Genomic DNA, 18051 nt, shown 5'->3' with positions numbered 1-18051 from the left:
CAAAAATAATTTTATAAAAATTTACATATATCATTTTTTATAAATATTTTTAAAAAAATAAGAGGTTAAAATTGTATTTTGGAAACTGTACCACTATCCTAAACGATTTCCCCAATACGGAGGGAGTACTGGTGACCCACCCGTCATCTCGGCTCTCTATATAAACCACAGCAACCTCATCGCCCTCGAAACATCGGCCGGTACGGTCTCTGCTGCTAAGTCTGGAAAACTTTTAGCGGGGGCTGTGTGTGGCGGCCATGACGTCGTTGAGCCTTGCCACCTCGCTTCATCTCGCGTTGTTTGGGCAGCGGTGCCCCGCTGCTCGTCGACCTCGATCGGTAGCCGCGCGGGCGCCGCCGCCGCAGAGCCACCGCTTTCGCCGCCAGCCTCAGCTGTCGCTGCAGCCGCCGCGCGCGGGGCGGACTGCCGGCTCGCACGCCGTGCGCCGCGCCGCCGCGGGAGTGCTGGAGCGGCGTCAGAAGCATGCGCAGGAGGACAGGGCGACGGCGATCAGAGAGCGGCTCCTGGGCGCCGACGCGCCGCCGCCCTCGGCGTACGACACGGCGTGGGTCGCGATGGTGCCGGCGCCGGCGGGGTCCCCTCCTGCGCCGCGCTACCCGGGGTGCGTGGACTGGATCCTGCGGAACCAGCGACGGGACGACGGGTCGTGGGGGCCCGGCGACCCCTCGCTGAGCAAGGACGCGCTCTCGTCCACGCTGGCGTGCGTGCTCGCCCTCCGGAAGTGGGGCGCCGGCGGCGACGCCGTCGAGAGAGGTACGTTGCCAACTAGCCATTCCGCGGCCGGCCGCCGCCTATGCATAATGCCGTCGTCTTTACATGCGCCGTTGCTCCAGGGCTCCGTTTCATCGGGCGCAACTGGTCCTGCGTGACGGACGGCAGCTGCGACGCGCCGGCCGGGTTCGGCGTCATCTTCCCCGGCATGGTCGCGCACGCCATCAGCATGGGGCTGGAGATCCCCCTGGTCCCCCAAGCCGACGTCGACGCCGTCCTGCGGCTGCGCTACAGTGAGCTCATCAGAGGGTTCGTCGGTCTCTTCCTCGTCGCCATCCGTGCCACCGGACAGCACTAACTCTCCGCTCTCGCCGATCAACTCAACAGAATGGCTGCTTCCGGAGGTAGCCAAGCTTTCATGGCCTACATGGCAGAAGGTTTGGGGGACTTACTGGACTGGGACCAGGCGGCGGCGGCCTACCAGAGGAAGAACGGGTCCTTCTTCGACTCGCCGGCCGCGACGGCGGCCGCCGCGATCCACAGCCACAACGACCGAGCGCTCGACTACTTGGACTCGGTCGTCGGCGAGTTCGGCAGCGCAGGTGCAAAACTAAGCTTAGTTTACACTTGCTAAGGAAGATCAGATTTGTAGCTAGCTACTAGCTAGTAACGAACATTCATGGCGGCGGCGACCATCACTTGCTGCAGTGCCCACCGTGTATCCTCGGAGCGCCTACTCCCGGCTTCGCATGGTGGACACTCTGGAGAAGATGGGCATCTCAAGGAGCTTCTTGTCAGAGATAAACACCACACTCGACATGATATACAGGTGGCGACTACGTACAGTTCATTGACTTGTAGCTTGACTGCATTGTTAGTAGACCTCACTTATTATCGGGGGTGGGTCCAAGTTAGGTCAAAAGACTTACTACTTTTTTCTTCGGCCTAATGCTAGCTGTCTTGACCCGACCATGAAGCTATGTTTTTTTTACCTCAGCCCATTCCGATACGTGATTGGATCCGATTCAGACTAGGTTAGGAAAATTTTGATTTTTTTTTCTTTTAAGAAATGCTATTATTTCCACGTATTTTACGGTGAATGTTAGTTGCATGAAACATAATGTTCATATTGCGGTGGAAATTTTATATCCGAGAGTCAAACGACTTGATTAGTTTTTTCACATATTTTTCAATATTGCACCTATAGATTTTTGATGTTGCAATGGAGCGTCTGATAAGAAAGTTACCATCGGACGTCCATACGCTAGCAAGGCTTTTTATGACCGGGTCAAACTAGCTATGTTGGGCTTTTTACTTTTTCAGACTTAGATAAAAATTATTATATGCCGGCCTGATCCCATTTTTATGACGGGTATTAATTTCAATCCTAGCTAGCTTGTCCAGCAAATTGCTCATATCAGAGTCCTAGCTTGTCCAGCAAATTGCTCCGATCTAATTGTTAGAATTGCCCGCAGGTCCTGGCTCGCTAACGATGAGGAGATCATGCTGGACATGGCGACATGCGCGATGGCGTTCCGCCTCCTGCGTTTGCATGGATACGATGTCTCCTCCGGTAAGCTAAAGACCTCCAGTCTCCTGCTTGGTTTTGGTTAAAAATCCTCGCATTCGGATCGAAATCACCAAACTGAACGCAAAGCGTCGTCGTGGCGCAGATGGGTTGGCCCAATTCAGCAACGAGTCCAGTTTCCATGGTTCAATCCAGGGCCATCTCAACGACACCGAGGCGTTGCTAGAGCTGCTGAAAGCCTCGCACGTCCAGATCACGGACGACGAGCTGGTCCTGGAGAGCATCGGCTCCTGGTCGTCCCAGCTCCTGAAGCAACAGCTGTGTTCCGGCAGGATATCCAGACATGTTGACCCTGCTGAGGTAGCCGCTGCTATTGAATCTCTGCGACAAGGAAGCATTAGGACCCCTTTTCGATCTAGCGATTTGGTGGTCGGTGCGTTAGTTTCGTATGTGTGGGATGTTATATATGTTTTGTTTCCAGGTTGAACATGTGCTCAAATTTCCCTTTTACTCCAACGTGGACCGGCTAGAGCACAGGTGGAACATCGAACACTTCAAGAAGCAGAACTTCCAGAAGCTGAAGTCGGAATACCGGTGAGAAGAGATACATCATTGATTGTCGCCCTAGATTTTATTATATTATATTATATTATATTATTTATTTATTTATACATATATAGATATATACATATATATATATATAGATATATACATATGTATATATCTATATATATGTATATATACAATTATACATACATGCATATACGCACACACACACATACATAATATAGCATCTGATGATTGATCTGATGAGATTTTAATCCCGTCCATCGATGGATCCGTCGTCGGATCAGCACTTGTGACGCAGATGAAGAAATTATGTCGCTAGCTGTGGATGAGTTCCACTCTTGTCAGGCTGCTTACCAAGAAGAGCTTCGGTGCATCGAGAGGTCCGGATCTCAAGAACTCCATCAACCCTCCTCATCGCTGGGGATGAGATGAGGAATTGAAATTCCCGCTCTACAAACCAGTGGGGATGAGATTAAACTGATCAAAACTTTTATTTTTTTTCCCCTCTACGATCCATCCATCTCTTTAACGTTTAAACAGGTGGGTGAAAGAAGTGAGGCTGGACGAGCTGGACTACGCGAGAGTGATGCCGCTGATCTGCCTGCTTCCGTCCGCTTCCACCATGTTCCCCGCCGAGCTGTCCGAGGCTCGCATCGTGGCAGCCAAGACCAACATCCTGGCAACCATCGTCGACGACCTCTTCGACGTCGGGGAGTCGAGGGAGGAGATGGAGAACCTCGTCACCTTGATCGAGATGTACCTGCCTCGGCCACACCTTAGAGATAACCTATCCTTCACCAGCTGATGCTTCGGTTCCTTCTGATCTGATGATGAATGGGTATGCAGGTGGGATGCGTACGAACGAGTTGGCTTCTTCTCGGAGCGTGTGGAGATCGTCTTCCGCGCCGTCTACGACACGAGCAACGACATCGCGGTGAGGGCCGCGGCGGTGCAGAACCGCAACATCATCCACCACATCGCCGAACGGGTAAGCCACGGCTCCATTAATTCCAGCAACGACGGACATCGATCAAGATCGAGCTAGCTCTAGCTGATGATGACAACGCTCTCTCTCTCTCTCTCTCTCTCTCTCTCGAACACGTGCACGTGCAGTGGGCGGAGTTGGCTAGGGTCATGATGGTGGAGGCGGAGTGGCGAATGAGCGGGCACACGCCGTCCATGGACGAGTACATGGCCGTCGCGGAGCCGTCCTACGCGCTGGGCACCACCGTCCTCACGTTCCTCTACTTCGTCGGGCCGGAGCTCTCGGAGGACGTGGTCCGAGGCTCGGAGTACGGCGAGCTGTTCCGGCACATAAACATCTGCGGCCGCCTCCTGAACGACCTCCAGTCGTACGAGAGGGAGAAAGACCAGGGGAAGATCAACAGCGTCCTGCTGCTCGCCGGCCGCCTCGGCGGCTCCGTCGAGGCGGCCAAGGCGGAGCTGAGGAGCGTCATCGCGGCGTCCAGGAGGGCGTTGCTGCGGATGCTGGTCCGCGATGGCGGCGAGGTGCCATGGCAGTGCCGGCGGGAGTTCTGGAACATCTCCAAGGTGGTGCACCTGATCTACATGGAGGTGGATGGCTACGCGTCGCCCAAGGAGATGATGCGAGCGTCGAATGAGGTGGTGGTAGAGCCGCTACGGGTAGGGGGGAAGACGAAGACCCACACCTCGGCGGAGTCCTATTCATAGAATGCTTATACGAACTTTTTATTCAATTGATATAAATGGGAAGCCACACATACCTTCAGACCTTGGGGCCACAAAATGTACAAAGAGCATTTAACCCAATGAAATAGTTCTCAAACAGCAAAACAATAATAAAAATATACTATAAGCATAGTAATATAAAAATGCCTATCAAACAGAGAATAAGCATAGCGCGCAAAACATGCGAGTTCTCGGAGTAGAGGGGAGAGGGTGGAGCGGGATGAGGACAGGAGGGAAGCATGCGAGTTCGTGGTGGTCGCGCGACGGCCAGGGCACCTCGCAGCTCGGCCGGTGTTGGCGCTATCGAGCAGCAGCTTCACGGGACAAACATGACCCTCTGAGTGTTGTTGAGCTTGAGCATCCTACAGGCAACCTCGGAAGAGACGAAAGCATCGATGCAGGGCATAGCTGATCTGCTCGTCGCTGAGGCGGCGCGCGTCCCACCGGCTCTTAGTAACCCTCCGCGCCTCGGTGAGCTCGACACCCATGATGGCGCCCACGATGGCGCGCAGCCCAGCCTGGCGGAGGTCCGGACGGCCCAACCAATCTGCCCCGCCGCCCGCTGGTCAAACTTGTTGGCCACCTCCAGGCCGTTGTAGGCCCTGAGCTGCTCCGCGTCCTCCCTCACGCTGACGCGGGGATGAGGTTGTGGACGCCACCGGCGGGGCGGTGCATCGAGAGAACCTCCGCAATCCAGACGAGGACCGGAGGGGGGGGGGGGGAGGGGGGGGGGAGGGGGGAGGCTGCGGCCGCCAGCAGGGCCGCCGGGGAGGCGCCGCGCGCGCAAGGTGAAGCGGCAGCAAGTACCAAGCTGTGCGGAGCAGATGGGGGGAGGTATAGGGGTGTTTGGTTACCTGAATCTAGGCCGAGCCAGGCTAGCCGGATGCAAGTGCAACGTGATTGGTTACCTGAACAACTGCTACGCCAGGCTCCCGAGATGCAAAAAAGGGCATCGTAGCTTGGCTCGCGCGATACGCAGATTTCGGGCATTCCTGCCGAGCCTGGCCCGTGCGGTGCAAGTTGATCTCTCGCGTAGGCAAAATAGCTGGTTGAGGACTAAACAATTAAACAGCAGCTCTGCTTAGCCGAGCTGTACACATCCAAGCAACCAATCACATAGCAGTTGCATGCCTTTAGCCTGGCCAAAGAGGGCCTCGGTGCGAGCCAGGCTAGGTCCCTGCAACAAACCAATTAGGCCCATAGTTTTCTATTTGTCCCGAGGCCCGTGGGCCGGCCCGAGGCACGTTTTTTTGGCCCGGTACAAGGCCCAGCCCGGCATGAACTTAAACGGGCCCGGGCTAGCCTGGCACGGGCGTCGTGCCGTGCCTGGACCGCGCCTTAGGCATGTGGGCTGGCCCGGCCCGGCACGGTTAGCCAGCGGCCCGACAGAAGCACGCGGGCTGGACCGAGCACGAAAGGCCCAACTAAATATTTACACACCCCAGCAGCCCAGCCCATCAATCTCTCCAAACCCTAACGGCCTAACCTCCACATCTCCCCTCTCCGTGCTCCGCCTCTCCCCATGCACTGAAGCGCCGACGCCAGCCCTCTCCGTGCTTCGGCTCTCCCCAAGCCCGCCACTCCCTTCGAGCATGCACTCCGCCCCTCTCCCCTCCGAGCCGTCGCGCGACAGCCGAGGCCGCACCTCTGACACACCGCCGCCGCCCCCTCCTCCTCCGGGACGCCGCCGCCCACCGGTGTTGGCTTGCCTCCTCCTCCGAGCCGTGGCCGGGGCCGCCCCTCTCTCCGCGCGGGCACCGGCGAAGGCATCTTCCTCCTCCTCCAGGACACGGCTGCCGGCCGTCACCATCGCCGCCGCGCCACCTCCTCTCCCCCACACCGCGACCGGCGGCGACCCCTTCTGTCCTCTCGAACCACGGCCGGCGGGCCACCTCCTCTCCTCCCGCGCCGTGGTGGCCGGCGCCGCCCATCCTCCTGCGTCGTGGCTGCCGACGCCGCACGGCTGGCAGCTCGTCCGCGCCGTGGCAGCCGGCGCCGCTCGGGCCGTCGGGTGCTTAACGGGCCAAACGGACCGGTAGGGCTGGCCCGGCACACAAAATTGGCCTCGGGCCGTGCTCGTGCACAGTGCCTAGCACGTGGGCCGGTCCGACCCGGCACGGATAAATAGTCGGGCCAATCGGGCCGGGCCTAATCATGCTGGGCCGAGTCGGGCCCGGGCCGTGCTGTGCCGGGCCGGCCCATTGACCAACTATAGGGGGAGGTAGAACGAAACGGTGGCCGCGGGAGGGAGTGGGTATGCGCTGGCGGGTAAGCGGATTCGGTAAGAAAAAATTTTAGTTTTAGGCACAAACATCCCCTCACATTAAGTTTTTATGGGTTGACATCTTCGTCCACCCCATCCGCCGTGACAGATAGTCCGATGTGAGGGGTATGATGGGCCCGATCTCAGTGAGAAATATTTTCAATTATTTTCGATCTTTATAGTATATAGATTTTGAAAAAAAAAACTTGTTAGACAATCTTGCACGTTCACCTATTCCTGGTTTAGGCTTTGTTCGCTTATATGTTCAGTTATATGAGATTCATAATAAGGGTTTGCTTGGAAGACTGGTATTAAAACCAAAACAAGTGTAAAGTGTAAAATGCATCAGAGGGCCATCAACTTATAAGATGATGTCATTTAGGTCCATCAACTTAGAAATTTCACTTATGGGTCCATACTCTATAAACGTGTAATTTGTGTCACTTAGGTCTACAAACTCTAAAAATTCATTAGTAGATTCATAAACTTGTAGTTTGTTTCTCGTAATATGGGTGGAGAGGCGGAGGGTGATGGCTTGGGAAAGGTGGAGGAGTTCACAGAGGACTCAACAACATGTATAGGGGATATTATGTCCTCCGTGACATGGGTGGCCGGATATGGTGGCGCTAGGTGTTGTGGTGAAACATCTCATAATGGCGTTAGATTTGGGTCAGTCCAGAGTAGTTCTCAATGAGGAATTAAAGGATACTTATGGATAGCGATATTGGGTCGATCTTTGTGGCCGCGTCTGTAACCCCACGACTCCTCATGGATGAACTTTATGGATCTAAAAATGTATTTTTGGAGCTTATGGAAGTGACACAAATTATAAGTTTATGGATCCAAAATGGACTTTCTGAGATTATGGGCCTATATTTTCAAAGTTTATGGAACTAAGTAAGATAAAATACAAGTTGATGGTTCTAAAAATGGACGTTTACAGTTTGTGGGCCTAAATGACACATCTTACATGTTGGTGGACTTTAGTGCATTTTACTCAAGTGTAAATTAAATTACAAACTCCTGTTTTTTTTCAAGCTAAACTCAAAATTGCTGTTTTGTTGGTCGGTGATGCTTATTTTATTACAGACGGTTTGGTCCAATAGACCCGGTAAAAAAAATCATGTGCGGAGGCCTCATTATTTTTCCGAAGTTTTTCGACGCATAGCGTGCCCCTTCCTTTCTTCCGCACGCTGCAACTCACTTCTCAGCTTCGTAACTGGCGGCGACCGGCAAGCTCTTCAAATTTGAAGAGTAGTAAGTCTGTCCGTACTCATTGTATCCTAAATTGATCCTCTAAAAGAATATTCTATCATAGTCATTAATACTGTCTCTTCTGTATTCAATTCTTCCGTACTGATTCATACTCTATATCCATCCTCTATACCAACTACCACATATTTTATTCATCCACCACAACTATCATTTTTTAGTTTCCTTTTTTTGTTTCCTTTCTCTCCCCCTTCCATTCGCCTGCTCTCTTTCTTGCTCTGCCAGAGACAAACTGAAGCGAGGAGAGCTCCACCCGCCGGCCCGATTACTCCCACCTCTGGCCACCAAAATCAAATCACCGCTGCCCACAGCTAGCATACCTTGCCGGCTACCTCCTCCACCTCTTGTTGCTCGGCTGCATGCCCCTGATGGCCGGGTATTGCAAGTTTCTGGACCATTATTATTACACACTGCCGGAGGTTGTTGCCCGTTCGCCGCAGGCGGAGCGTCATCAGTCGTCGGCGGTGGCGAGCTGGACCTGGAGCAGCTCGTCCTCGGGGATGACGCGGATGTTGTAGTCGGTGCGCGGGTACGCGGCGCAGAGCGAGGAGTGGATCGGAATCGGGTGCGCGCACGGCGGTCTGCGGCGGCGGCTTGGGGCGCCTCGCCGACACAACTCGCTTGGCCTGCTCGCCTGCAGCGGCGCAGGGGAGGGCCGAAGTTGTTAGATGCAACTGCGAGAAAATGATGAAGAACAACGAAATCAAATCACAGAAAACACGAGGATTTAATATGGAAAATCTCTCCAATGCGAAGGGTAAAAACTACGGGCGCCAGTTAGTAAGAAATTCACTATATTGGATGTGTGTACAACGCATAGCGGCGGCTTACAAAAGAAACGATGAACTGTGGAGCACAATGAATTTGGATCACAATATAACAGAGCTCGCCCACAGCCGCAGCAGGGGAGGCCCACAGTGGCGGAGGCGTGCGGGCGGTGGAGTCCCTCCTCGGCGGCGGCGGAGGTGCGGCGGCGCTCCGGGCGCACACGCGCGGCGGAGGCGTGCACTCGGGCGATGGCGCGTGCGGAGGCGTGCTCGGGGCCGAGGAGCGCGGTCGCTGGCGTGGGGCACGACGACTCCTCCCTCCTGGCCGTCTGCGCCCTCCCTCTCCCTCTCTGGCGGCATCGCGGAGGTGCGTCACATGGCGGCCGGCTGTAGCGGCGCACGACATGAGTGGCGGAGGTAGGGGCAGCGCGCATGGCGGGGCTATGCGCGGGCGGCCAGGCTCCTTCCCTCTCGCCGTGCGGGCTGCTTCCCTCCTCGCCGGCAAGGCCCCCTCGGGAGCCAGCGGCTAGGCTGCATCGGGCGCGGCAATGACTTCCGGCAAGCACGGGCCAGCAACGACCAAGACGGCCCCACGGGAATAGATTGCTCAGCAAGTCCGCTCCATTTTGTGGAAGAGAAGCCAGACGCTTTTTTAGCGTATGGCTTCGAGTACGCCGGTGCGGCCAATTTTACGGCAAATAGGTACTGGAGGACCGGATAGCGCATGCCATCTAAGTACCCAGTGCGAGCAGTCTAACCTCTCGTATTGGCTTGCCATGACTACTTCTTACCCTCGAGATGGACCTTATCAAACTCCTCTCCCTCGGTCCGTCTTCTACCTCATCACCGCGATCGATCACGACCAATGTACAAAATAGCCCGCTATTAGTTTTTCAGGAGATCTACCGCTAAGCTATACAATATTTGTCTGCTATGTCAGCTAAAGAGGTTTTTATATAATTTAGTGGTAATAAATGTCTGCTATATCCACTAAAAATGTAGTTAAAAGAAATAAAGAATCAATATAAGTAGGGTGGACCATAGACAAAGCAGCACGAGCATAAGTGGGCAGTCAAGAGACGTGTTGAATCTATTTTAGAGTGTTAGACCTATTATGCTTCTTATTTTGTATGTAATTATTAGTTATTTTATCATTCCGCTAAATTATTTAGCTTTCACTATAGCTTTCGCTATAATTCTTTTAACTTTTTGGAAGGATTTCCGCCAAATATTTTATCCCGCTATTTTTTACACGTTTGTAAGGAGAAGGGGAAGAGCGGTCAGTTCAGGTCATAGCAGAACAAGGTAGCAACAAGCAAGCTGAGCAAAGACGGCCCGTGGCCCGTTCGCTGCCTCCTGCACCAAATTCTTATACATCGCGCGAGCACTGCTTTCGGTAGCGGCGAACGCATTCTCCTGCTTCCTCTGTTATCCTATAGTTAGCAGCGCTGGCTATAGCAGCGAATAGCCAGCCACCAACCACATGGACCCTTTCATATCCTCTCATTTATCATCTTTTCATTTTCTCATTTCAATTCTTTTGTCGCAGTCATGGTTGGTGAGAAATTAAGTGCACACCAATACAAGCTGATGGGAAGCGTTGTTGAAGGTGGAGTCATGGATGGCACTGCAATAGTGGCGGTGTTCTGTCCGAAGGCCGAGAAGGCGGCAGGATCGGCCTCATTGGGCTGTTCTAAGTGAGCATCAAAGGGAGACAACTCAAGTCTGGTACACGGAGGTTCGAGCATGGACAACTTCAAGGTGGCGTGCATATTCACCAAGGTGGAGTTTGTTGGATATATGTCGAATATGTGTACAGTTCGGTTACGATTGGAGTTGAGTTATAATATGGTAGGTTAGGGATAGAGTTTGAGTCATACTTTGTATCCCTAGGGCCCATAAATATGAGGGCACTACTTTGTAACCGTGAGACGACTTGGCGGTTGGTGTGGACGGAGGCGTTGCCGCGGTGGTGCCTGGATGACGGTGTAGCTGCTATTTATGGGAGGAGTGCCCATGGTCATGCCTCGAGAAAGTAGGCACATCGCCGAACCAATTGTTAGATTTAGTCCCACATCAAAAATTGATGGTGGGAGAGCACAACATATAAGGTGGGGTAGTCCTCACCCATTAAACTAGTCTTTTGGGTTGAGTTAGACCTAAGGCCTTGGTTGGTTGGGCTCTGGTTAACCTTAGGTCTGATAAGGCGCCGTCTCGTGGGTATAGCAGGCCGGGCCGGATTCCGCTGTGCACTCTAACACTAATAGATTTGAGATTTTATATACAATGCAACAAAACTTGACGAACAAAATGTATTTTTCAACCCATTTTCAGAATTACAAGTTACAACACCAATTTTCATTAGATACCAGACAATATGCAATATGCAGTAGGCATTTCATCATAAATTAGAAGGTAACAAAAAAAGTAATGGATCAACCCCTCAAAGTTGTCATCTTCAAATTTTCAATCTCTTTGCAGTGAAATTTGCATCTGTACCAAAGTTGTCATCTTCAAATTTTCAATCTCTTTGCAGTGGCTTTTTTCGGAGCATCTCATCATCTACCAACCTTTTCTAATAGTTTGTTCCTTGATGCATCTTATCTATAACCTAAAGAAAGCATGCCGCCAAACAATTATCAGCATGCAATGTTTGGGATGGGAACTATTGGCCAAATATCTATTGAAACTACAATCATAAAATTTTTCAGAGAAACACTCGGAGCTACATTACTTTCAGAGCAAAAGTAATGATAGAAATATGTTTGCATTTAAGTATTGAGGAATTAAATTTCACATTAATTTTAAGAAAAAAATTAATGATAGAAATAGGTGAACCATTTACTCAAACTTTAGTATCCGTAAGGTAACAAACTTAGAAATATGCAGACTCACATTTAGAAATATTCATTCATACTGAGAAAATGGTTGAACTTAAATGGTTTATCAACAAATCAATAGTAAAAAAACACCTTATGTTTCTAATAGTTATAATAATATCTTCCTGTATCCAAGGCATTAAACAACCAAATAAATATATAGCAGCTGTCTGTGGGTCAGAGAAGGTGTTTGTGTTGCTTATTTCCAAAACTTGCATACAACAGATGTATGTGGGTTGGAGGTGCGCCCTAATAGCTTAGAGCCCAATGGTGGCGTCAAGGACGGCTGACCTCCTAAGTTGCATTTAATTCGAATTAGCGGCCGCTGAAAAATCAACAAACGACCACTTAGCTATATTAGAGCCCAGTGGCGCGCGTAGCGTAGGCAAAGGTAGCTTAGAGCCCAATGGTGGCGTCAAGGACGGCTGACCTCCTAAGTTGCATTTAATTCGAATTAGCGGCCGCTGAAAAATCAACAAACGACCACTTAGCTTATATTAGAGCCCAGTGGCGCGCGTAGCGTAGGCAAAGGGGGTTGGCAGTGGCAGGAGGGAGACATGCATGCACTCCCCCTAGCCGAGCATGTCAACTGATCGTTGTACAAAATCACATGATTAGTTGAGACAGTAAGAGCTAGCATGTATCCTGCCCGTCATCTTTCGCATTTTATTGTCGTGTCCCACCGTCATCTCGGCTGTATAAACCAAAGCATCCTCGTCTCCCCCCCCCCCCCCCGAAGAGTCGGTACGGTCTCTGCTGCTAAGTCTGGAAAACTTTAGCGGGAGCTGTGCGTGGCGGCCATGACGCTGTTGAGCCTTGCCACCTCGCCTCATCTCGCGCTGTTTGGGCAGCGGCGCCCCGCTGCTCCTCGACCTCGATCGGTAGTCCCGCGGGCGCCGCCGCCGCAGAGCCACCACTGTCGCCGCGAGCCTCAGCTGTCGCTGCGGCCGCGCGCCGCGGGAGCGCTGGAGCGGCGTCACAATAAGCATGCGCAGGAGGACAGGGCGACGGCGATCAGAGAGCGGCTCCTGGGCGGCGAGGCGCCGCCGCCCTCGGCGTACGACACGGCGTGGGTCGCGATGGTGCCGGCGCCGGCGGGGTCCCCTCCGGCGCCGCGGTACCCGGGGTGCCTGGACTGGATCCTGCGGAGCCAGCGACGGGACGACGGGTCGTGGGGGGCCGGCGACCCCTCGCTGCGCAAGGACGCGCTCTCGTCCACGCTGGCGTGCGTGCTCGCGCTCACGACGTGGGGCGTCGGCGGCGACGCCGTCGCGAGAGGTATCCGTTTCCCGCCGGCTGCCGGGTCGTTGTCGTCTTAACACGCTTCGGCCGGAGTCTCATGCTCGCTGCCGTCGCCGTTGCAGGGCTCCGATTCATCGGGCGCAACTGGTCCTGCGTGACGGACGGCAGCTGCGAAGCGCCGGCCGGGTTCAGCGTCATCTTCCCCGGCATGCTCGCGCACGCCATCAGGATGGGGCTGGAGATCCCCCTGGTCCGCCAAGCTGACGTCGACGCCGTCCTGTGGCTGCGCGACAGCGAGCTCATTAGGGCACTCTCAATGCAAGAAACTATGAGTAGTTTCTACTCCCTAGGATATTGTACCAAGAAACTATTCATCTCAATGTAAGATTTGCTCCCAGTGTCCTCGTAAAAAATAGACCAATCATTCATCATGGGCCCCCTCTCTAATCTCCGGATCCTCTATGCAAAAACCATACAGGGACAGTTAAGCATCTACCAACGATGGTGCAACTGATCCGGAGTAGGAGAGGAAGACACGACCTGGGTCTTCCCAACGGGCTTTTCACTGTTTCCTAGTGCCTCGTTTCACGTGAGGACTCCGTTTCTTCTTCAGGAAACGGTTTCCTTCTTTTTTTCTTCTCTCTCTTCAATTAATCACTTGACACATCAGCAAAATATTAATATAACAGCCTAATTAATACACATAGAAACTACTATGAATGCACCATTGGAAGTGCCCTTAGAGGGTTCGTCAGCCTTTTCCTCAGTTCCTTATCGCTATGCGTGCACCGGAACTAACTCCTCGCCGGTCAACACAACAACATGGCTGTTTCTGGAGGTAGCCAACCTTTCATGGCCTACGTAGCAGAAGGTTTGGGGGACTTAGTGGACTGGGACAAGGCGGCGGCGGCGTACCAGAGGAAGAATGGGTCCTTCTTCAACTCGCCGGCCACGACGGCCGCCGCGGCGATCCACAGTAACAACGACCGAGCGCTCGACTACTTGGACACCGTCGTCGCCAAGTTCGACAGCTCAGGTGCAAATTAAATGAGTCCCGGAAAAGTCCGGTTTACACAATTTACATAAAAGTATGATTTTCGATCTTCAACTATAAAATTAGATAACGAGGATCACCGAACTGTTGAAATGGAGCAAATTTGAAATAATCTTGATATATAGTTTCAAGGTGGGTTTTCATTATATAAAAGTTTAAAATAAGTGTCTACTTGTCAAATGATTGATAATTCGTTATCAGTCAATCACCAGGTTTCACCTTAAAAATCACCTCTCTGGTAGATCTGGGAGGAGCTGTTCGGTTAGGTAGGGTAGGGAGAAATGGAGAAACACCGTGTAGGAGTTTTTTTTTTTTGAGAGGGTGTAGGAGTTAAATGGGCGAGCAGATAACACAAGCCCACAGGCAGACCCAAATCCGTCGCACAATAACCAAAAAAACAAAACAAGCCCACATGCGTCAGTCTGGCTCTTCTACTTCCGATGCTTCGATTTCCGTTGCGATGTTTAAAAGCTCCGATTGACGGATAAGCAAAATATCAATCGGCTGAGATGAAACAAATTTATGAAAATATTCAAGTTTAAAGTTAAAAACTCATAAGTTATTCAATTATTTTAAATTAAAAAAATACAAAATATGTGCCAGCATTTTTTGAAAAATGTAACCCATCTATTAGAACTCTTACTTGTCAATTATTTAAATCCAATTTTATGTTCCTAGTATTTTTTCTTATAGTTATGTCTATTATGTTGAATAAACAAGATTCTAAATGAGTAGCAACAGATAGATTATAATTTTTTTAAAAAATTGGCACCACTTTCATATTTTTGGCACTTTCATATTTTCCTCATTTAAGATGAATTAGTTTTGTTTTTTTTTGTTCTAACTAGATTTTTTAATTTTTTTAACATAAAACCACCTTGAAAACCACTCAAAGGGCTAAATTTGTCTGGTTTCGATTGTTCAATGGCATTTGATATCCGGTTTTGTAGGTGAAGGTTGAAAATCGAACTATTGTGCTAGTTGAGGGTTGACATTATTTAACTTTTCCGCTTCCACTTCCTAAGGAAGATCAGATTTCTAAGTTTCTAACAATCTAACATATATACATGGCGACGGTTATCACTTGCTGCAAAGCCCACCGTTTATCCTCGAAGCGTCTACTCCCGGCTTTGCATGGTGGACACTCTCGAGAAGATGGGCATCTCAAGGAGCTTCTTGCCCGAGATAAACACCACACTCGACATGACATACAGGTGGCGACATAAAGCTTCGTTTACTGTACATCACAGCTTCAGGCTTGTAGCTTGACTTGATTATCAGCGGACCTGATCATTTGTCAGGTCAGGTCCGGTGGTTTATGATCAAGGTCTTACGGTTAGATTTCCAGGTCCTGGCTTGTCAATGACGAGGAGATGATGCTGGACATGACAACATGCGCAATGGCGTTCCGCCTCCTGCGTCTGCACGGGTACGACGTCTCATCCGGTAAGCGAGGGCCTCCTCATTCTCCTTGGTTCTTGTTAAAATTCCCCGCATCCGGATCAAATTTGCCTGCAAGCTGAAAGCAGAGCATCGTGCAGATGGGTTATCCCAGTTCAGCAGTGAGTCCAGCTTCAACAGCTCGATCCAGGGGCATCTCAACGACACCGAGGCCTTGTTGGAGCTTCTGCAAGCCTCGCACACCCAGATCACAGACGACGAGCTAATCCTGGAAAGCATCGGCTCCTGGTCGTCCGAGCTCCTGAAGCAACAGCTGCGCTCTGGCAAGATATAAAGACATGTTGACCACGCCAAGGTAGCCGCTGCTACATACTGAATCTCTGTGGTCAGGAGTCATCAGGACCCCTTGTTGATTGATCGATCTGTAGTGGCGGTGTGTTTCATGTGTGTGGAGTGTTTCATTTTCCAGGTGGAACACGTGCTCAAATTTCCGTTCCACTCCAACCTGGACCGACTGGAGCACAGGTGGCACATAGAACACTTCAAGAAGCAGGGCTTCCAGATGCTGAAATCGGCATGCCGGTAAAATCATTGAGTGTCACCCTAGATGATGATCGTTTAGCATCAGATGATTGATCTTACGAAATTTTTAATCCGTCAATCGATCCATCGGTGGATCTGTCATCGGATCAGCACTTGTTACCCAGATGAAGAAATTGTGTCGCTAGCTGTGGAGGGGTTCCACTCCTGTCAGGCTATGTACCAAAAAGAACTTCAGATCATCGAGAGGTCCAGATCGAACTCCATCAACTCTCCTCCTCAATGATGCCGTGTCCGGAATAAATGGTCTTTTCTATATGTACATTAAGCCTTCCAATGACCTGGATTTTGGGATCTTAGAGATAACTAGAATCATTATATCCACATAATTGGATCATGGATTATACCAAGATCACATGTGTTATTTGAGATATCAAAAGATACTCTTAACTCCAATCTACCAATATTTGGTTGGAGTAGCGCTGCTACTAGATAGCAAATCTTTGCAAAAATAATATCTGATAGGGAACTTTTGCAAGATATATTAGCGCCTCAATATTACGGAGATAATGAACCATATGTTCTATTGTCTCATCTCAATCACTATGGCATAAAATAATATTTCTCTTTTCTAGAGGTAGAACAATCATAGGGTATCTCCATATTGAATCACTCAATATGATCTAGATATAGATAGCTTTGTACAAAGTCTTGAGGGAGGATGCTTAGGTCATAAACACAAAAAAGAAAATCGGTTAAGTCAGTATCTTCTATCTTAAACTCCATCTTTAGATTACCATGCACTATCAATGTGTGTTCATTACTAATGGTGTCAAGATTATTGATCACCATATGAGACTGTGAAGTCCAATCAAAGACATCAAAATGAACACCCACGTGTAATTAATCTTGTATTCTTTAAATTTAAGAAATACACACAAAGTCGATTGTACCAAATTCGACTTAACTGCTTTAAGCCATATATTGACTTAAGCAATACACAATATATATTGCGATTTTATGTATGAGGGTTGGGTATGTGAACTCCTTCCCGAAGCTTCACAGATATGCCAAACCAAGTGATCATATAAATATATGCAATCACTACATCTATCAACTATCAACTGCAAAATAGATGTTTTGTACTGCCAATCAAAAGATAGTATCAGAAATTTGTAACAATTATTTAGGAGAATAATTTGCATTGAAAATCAATGCCTTGGCATTGCATAAACCCCTTGTGCTACTAGTCTTGCTTTGCATCCCACCATCATATTCAGCCCGTTCGGCTGAGCTGAAAATGGCTGGCTGGAATGACTGTAGCAGGTGAAATTTACTGTTACCGCTGGCAGGACGGCGGAGATGCAGAATTCACGAATGAGAAACGGAGGATCGCGTTGCGGTTGCCGCGGGCTGGTGCTGCGCCAGCTGTGGCTGGGCTGATCAGCCAGCCTAGTCCAGCCATCCGAACAGGGCAATCGTTTTCAATCCTTTTTAGGATGAAAACACTTATGTATCACACAGTAAAGATACCTTGAGATGTTAGCTTCATAGCCTGAAAACTATTTTTCAGTAGCACAAGTAGCATGTTAGTGATTTTTTCTAGATCCAGCATATTTAGATATGACTCCAATGAATTTTTCACTGTTTTACCATGTTTCTATGATTTTCTATAATTTAAAAACCAAAAATAGATTTATAAATACCTAGAAATTATTTTACTGGTGGGAAAATACCAAAAATCATCAAAAATTTCTTTTATGTTATTATTTTCCTGGTTAAAAATCTAAACTGGTGTGTTTGAATATAATAAGGCTGTAGACCTAACTGTAGGTGATGGAAGGGCCAAAAAAATAAACGAAACTCCTTTTGGAGACCAAATAGTTAAGTTTAAGAGAAAAAGGGCCAAGAAACTAAGCGCATTTTTTTAAGACCAAGAAAACTTATACGTACACCAATTCCTATTATGTACTTCCAAATACATCAATATCTTTGCCTCAGTACTTAACGACAAATGTGCAGCTAGCTAGTCTGTTAGTTTGAAGCCGGTCTCTTACGGTCTTACCAAGGTAAGATTGGAAATTGGAAAGGCC

The 18051-nt window shown here is 50.0% G+C and overlaps 1 protein-coding gene and 1 pseudogene across 1 annotated transcript; both read left to right on the top strand.

The window, feature by feature from the left end:
- Positions 1-218: 218 nt before the first annotated feature.
- Positions 219-4580, top strand: LOC120666350 (dolabradiene synthase KSL4, chloroplastic-like). Its single transcript, XM_039946178.1, has 11 exons — positions 219-774; positions 855-1041; positions 1120-1334; positions 1441-1561; positions 2208-2305; positions 2406-2620; positions 2742-2854; positions 3115-3210; positions 3371-3586; positions 3677-3818; positions 3944-4580. The coding sequence occupies exons 1-11, from the start codon at positions 258-260 to the stop codon at positions 4520-4522; spliced, it is 2499 nt and encodes an 832-aa protein (XP_039802112.1). The 5' UTR covers positions 219-257; the 3' UTR covers positions 4523-4580.
- Positions 4581-12521: 7941 nt separating this feature from the next.
- Positions 12522-16244, top strand: LOC120667936 (annotated as a pseudogene).
- The last annotated feature ends 1807 nt before the right edge of the window (positions 16245-18051 follow it).

This window comes from Panicum virgatum, chromosome 3N, assembly GCF_016808335.1.
Source record: "Panicum virgatum strain AP13 chromosome 3N, P.virgatum_v5, whole genome shotgun sequence".
Classification (NCBI taxonomy): domain Eukaryota; kingdom Viridiplantae; phylum Streptophyta; class Magnoliopsida; order Poales; family Poaceae; genus Panicum; species Panicum virgatum.
This window is presented reverse-complemented; position numbering and strand designations above follow the sequence as displayed.

Excerpts from the sequence above, each read along its gene's own strand:
- LOC120666350 (XM_039946178.1), top strand. The coding sequence starts at position 258 with ATGACGTCGTTGAGCCTTGCCACCTCGCTTCATCTCGCGTTGTTTGGG. Across the intron at positions 1,042-1,119 it reads TACAGTGAGCTCATCAGAGG|AATGGCTGCTTCCGGAGGTA; the intron begins GTTCGTCGGTCT and ends TCAACTCAACAG. Across the intron at positions 2,855-3,114 it reads AAGCTGAAGTCGGAATACCG|CACTTGTGACGCAGATGAAG; the intron begins GTGAGAAGAGAT and ends TCGTCGGATCAG.